Below are 5,253 nucleotides of genomic sequence, written 5' to 3' on the forward strand. Positions count from 1 at the left end.
CCCTGATGAAAGAGGAACTCCAGGATCTTTCCACCAACAATTTTCAGCTTCAATGTAACCCAACTCCCTATAATAACCCCTTACAAAGAAGACGTCAAGCGTGTCTCCTTCAACCCCCATCAACACCTCTGTATTATCGGGTTCGTATACCATATCTCCTTCAGCATTCTTCCTAAATAGTCCCCCATGGTGAAACACAAAGGTCATCGAAGGACCTTCCATCTACAAGCAGAAACAAGAAAACCTCCTTAGCCCACACAGATTGCCACTGCCTATTCTCAATCATAACATAAGAAACCCTAACCCCAAAACAAACATGCAACAACGAAAACTAACTCTCATTAACATCAAACACCTATAACACAATATCATCACAATGGCATTCAAAGCAATGCATTCTGACCTTAAACAACAGTCACACAAACCCCTACCTCTAATCAGACAGAGATATACAGAACGCCACCCTTAAGACATCAGGCTACAGACTGACTTCAAAAAAAAGGAAAAAATTTTAATGCTTACCTCTAACCGTCACGCTTGCTTCTTCCACAATCAATGTTGCTAACAGCTGACGACCGCTCTTCTCAGTACCAACAGCTACTCAGCTTTGAACGACAAACGTGGAGGGCAATGTTCGAATGCAACTTGAAGGGGTTAGGGCATGGCTTGAGGGAGACGAAACAATTTGGAGCCAGACGTGGAGATACTCGTTATGGAAGAGGGTGAATCCACTCTGCAACGTTTTGAATCCACTATCTCCACAAAACGACGCCGAATCATGTCTATCTGGACATTCCCTCAAAATGGCGTCGTATTCCTTCTCTGCCAGCATGGCAGTTAACGTGCCACGTGAACAGACGTTAGCCATGTCATCAAACAAATTGACGGAAGGACGAACCTGATTAACTCGCGTAACTTTCGGGGACTCTTTTGATTAACTTTATCTTCTGGGGACTAATATGGAGATCGAGGTATCTTTCAGGGACGATTTTGAGTATTAACTCATAATTTAATAGGATAGATCATTTTTAGTTAACTTATGTACTGTTTTAGTAAGCTTAAAGTTGCTTCTTCTGCTAAAGATCATATCAATGAAAGCAACATGAATTTCAGTTAAATTGAGTTACATCTTGTTGATTTTATTGAACATCATGCTTTTGATATCCTCTGGAATTGTTTTTTTCATCCTACAGTTTGTTATTGGAATATATTCTATATCATGCATCATCAATGCTTTTGACATTAATCCCTTTTCATAAAACCAGAACTGGTTTGTGATGCATTCATGCATATGCATATCCTTCTAACATATTTAAGATCAAGTGACATTATACACTTTCCTCCCTTTACATTCCATCTTTTTCTCCCTTCTGAATCATAGTGTAAAAGAATCAAAAGACATTTGATAACAAGAAACTGGAGAGAGAAATGATTCCCATTTCACAATCTGTAAGGACAGTAGATACAGTTATGTTGAATAATATTTTCTTAGTTCTAAAGCTTTACACAAGTGAAAATCCACAAAATGCCATCACTCTATAACAAATTTGAAGTCTACCAAAAAATGGGACAAAAGAAAAAATACAATCTTTTGGTGTATGGAGCCTCAATGCTTATTATTGTTTTATAGTTTGTAATCTTTTTCTTGCTTAGTTCTTCAGATGGTTGTATATTGGATGATGAACTTCAACTCAAATCTGCACAAGGGCTTCAAAAAACAAGTAGCAACCGATTCCAATTGCTCATGTTTTAACTCACCTGCTCACCAATTAAGTCCAAACCCATCACTAGAAATGCTAATCCTTGGAAGAGCAAGAAATAGAAATGAAGTCCTTGTGCTGATAGAAGGCTTCTTGCAGCTGCTGTGAGCAAAAGGAAAGCGAGTGCGAGTTCCTTCCTGTATAGCATGTTTCTCTTCTTTTTTGGTGCTTCGGCTTGCTTGAGTTTGCTTAGCAATTCCAAGCCAGAGTCTGAGTTCCTCCTTTGAATCTTCTCTTCGCTCGATGACTTTGATTCTCTCTCGGCAAAGGATAGCAAGTCTGACTCGGATGATCTGCCAGTCTTCTTTGTCACAACCCACTCGTAAGCACTTCCGAGCTGGAATAGTCCAGAAACCATGGCATTGAATTTTGTTACTGACATGGTGTTCTCAAAGAGGAGATAGGGAACTAGGAAAGGGAAGGATTTCGGGGCTGGAAGGATGTTCAAGAATGACATGAAAATAGGAACATAACAGACCACCCAAAGGGGAAGTTCAGACTCAGGTATGAACATGGTGAAGGGAAGGATGATGCAGAACAAGGTGAAGGAATAGAAAGGAAGTATCAGTTTCCTCAATAGGAAGAACAAGAATATCAAGTTACACTTCTTCCAAATTGAAATCTGCACAAAAAAGTAAATAAGCATTCAGAAAATTGGATTCATTTTCCAGCATAAAGATTGAACACAAGTTAAATCATAACTGAAAACTACCTTGGAAGTTATTATAGCAGGAAGACACAGCCGGAATAGCTGCATTGGACCCGAGTGCCAGCGATGTTGTTGCTTCTTGTAAGCTTCATAAGACTCTGGTAATTCACAGAGAACTTTGACATCATTAAGGTAGATAAACTTCCATCCGTTTAAGTGAGCGCGGACGGCTATGTCCATGTCTTCGACGGTGGTTCTTTCGAGCCAGCCTCCTGATTCCTCCAAAGCTTTAATCCTCCAGACACCAGCAGTTCCATTGAATCCAAAGAAATTGAGGAAATGGCCATTAACCTGTTGTTCCACCTCAAAGTGAAAGCACAAGTTAATGTTCTGAAGTCTGGTAAGTAAATTCTCATCCTTGTTCACAAAGGACCATCTAGCCTGAACCAAACCCAAATCAGGTTTTCCCTGTAATGAAATTGCAAAATCACAAAATTATTAGAGAATTTTTCATACCGGACATAATAAATTACATCTTTTTATTTAGCCTATGAAGATATCTAACCTTGAAATGTGGAACAGTTAGTTTGAGGAAATCAGGGTTTGGCTGGAAATCTGCATCAAATATTGCAACAAATTCATAGTCTTTGACATAGTCACATGACATTGCAGAACTGAGATTCCCAGCTTTGTAACCAGTTCTGATCAATCTATGCCTGTAGATAATGTTGACCCCTTTATCTTTCCAAGAGGAAACCTCCTCGTTGATGAGTTGCTGCAAATTCGGATCGTCTGAATCATCTAGAACTTGAATCAATAGTCTATCTTTTGGCCAATCAAGTTGACAAACAGCACCAATTGATTGTGCAAAAACCTTTCAAGAAAAAAAAAAAAAAGAAAAATCAAATTTTCAGCCTCATGTAAACTTAGAAAATCATACTATATCTAAATTAGGCTAAACCAATTACTAAGACAAAATTCTGGGCTCTAAAGAAAGCTAGGACCTATTGAGAAATTTATACCAATAGAAGAACTCAACAAGGTCAAACAATGGCAGAATATCAAAGAACATTCTAATCAAGTTGCATTGTTTTTTTTTTTTTTTTTTTATATTTATGTTATATATGTTTACCTCTCTCTCATTGCACATTGGAATCTGAACAAGGACCATTGGGAAGCTTGAAGGGTCTTCAATGTCATAAGCATCTTCATCAAAGGTTGGCTTGATCTTATTGTACTTGATCCAGAAGCAACCAAGGCAAAGAACTAACCGATCCAACGACTGAATCATGAACAAAACAATGCAGAATTTTGACATCAACAATACTAATGGGGCAACATACTCTTCTCTGAATGAAATCCAAGCCACATAAGACCATTCAAGAAACCCATCAACCTCCCAAGGTTGGATCACACGCAAGGTCCAATTGTTGTAATGAGCAATGATCTCAATGGCCAAACCAGCAATGGAGAGGGCAAGGAACACCCTTAAGAACCTGTATAACCTCCCTCTGTGCTTTGGACCTTCATCATCAGGCAATGAAACCCTCTTCTTGATCAAGCCAAAGGAGGATTTGAATCCATGAGTTAGCCATGACAATAAGGTCAAGACCCTATGAAGCTTGAGAAGCAGAAACCATGTTAACTGCTTGGGGGTTGAAGCTTTCTGCTTCTCAAGAAACTTAGCAGAATCTGAGTCATGGATTTTCAACAAGGTGAATTCATTGACATTCTCAATTGACACCGGAAATGAACTTGGTGGTGCCATCATAAGAATTCACAACCTCAATGAAACTAACTAAAATAGATGAAAAATAAAAGTAGAGGTTGTTAATGGATTTTGATGGCGACCAAATGAGAGCTTCTCATACGTGTTACCTCAAAAGGGTCATTGCCATATCTCTCAAAATGTGAAGAACCAACCAAACAAGACAAAACCAAAAACCCACAACACAGAAATCTAAAAGGTTGTGTTGTGTTTGAGGAAGAGTTTTAGCACTCAAAAAACAAAAGCAATGAGAATATAAGAGAGAATGGAAGAAAGAGAAAGAGAAAGAGAGAGAAAACTATAGAAGCATTTTGACAGGCACAAGGAAGGCATAAATAGTGATTCAATGGTAACAACTAACAAACCAGCTTAGAAATTTGATGTTCTCTCTCTTTTTACTTTTGGTTGGGTGAAACTGAAAATAGCAAAAGCCAAAAAACGAAAAACGAAAAATGAATCAGATACAGTACAATACACACTAATATTATTTCTATCTTATATGTTAACCAATGGTTAGTTGACACGTCAGCGAGCACACCATAAGGGGTATATGATGCACCACATGGTAATGTTTTATTATTCTCAACCTGACAAGTGGAAACAGCGAAAATGCAGATCGGAGAATGCTTCTTGTCTGTGATGACACACTGGAACCAGAAATTTCCCAACTTTTTTTTCCTTTAATTATTTATATGCTTTTCCCATTGTCAATTAACTCATAAACTCGTTCACCTACACATGTTTTGTTCCGATTATCTGAGGATTCTAACATAATAGAAACTAGAAAGAGTGTTTTTTTTTTTCCCTTTCTCTTTAACGCAGAAAAAAGAAGATATTTACGGTATTTAATGATTTCCCTTTAGCAATCAATGATTACACGGCACATTAGTTGGATTTGGTGATGATTCTATTAATCACATAATAATCCAGAAAAGCGAATTCACATTTTATAATATGTTCTTTAGGTATTTATGGAAAAAAAAACACAATTGAATTAAATTAACAAAATAATTTAAAATGTTTGATAATTTATTCAATAAATTATTCATTTGACATAATTTTAAATAGATATCAAG

General features: G+C 37.4%; 1 protein-coding gene across 1 annotated transcript; it reads right to left on the bottom strand.

Moving 5' to 3' along the window:
- Nucleotides 1–1,406: 1,406 nt before the first annotated feature.
- Nucleotides 1,407–4,594, bottom strand: CSLC04 (Cellulose-synthase-like C4). Its single transcript, XM_016347748.3, has 4 exons — nt 3,542–4,594; nt 2,975–3,283; nt 2,473–2,877; nt 1,407–2,382 (listed from the first exon to the last, which is right to left on the bottom strand). The coding sequence occupies exons 1-4, from the start codon at nt 4,178–4,180 to the stop codon at nt 1,750–1,752; spliced, it is 1,986 nt and encodes a 661-aa protein (XP_016203234.1). The 5' UTR covers nt 4,181–4,594; the 3' UTR covers nt 1,407–1,749.
- Between the last annotated feature and the right edge of the window lie 659 nt (nt 4,595–5,253).

This window comes from Arachis ipaensis, chromosome B5 (genome assembly GCF_059453495.1).
Source record: "Arachis ipaensis isolate K30076 ecotype BB chromosome B5, ASM5945349v1, whole genome shotgun sequence".
NCBI classification, from domain to species: Eukaryota; Viridiplantae; Streptophyta; class Magnoliopsida; order Fabales; family Fabaceae; genus Arachis; species Arachis ipaensis.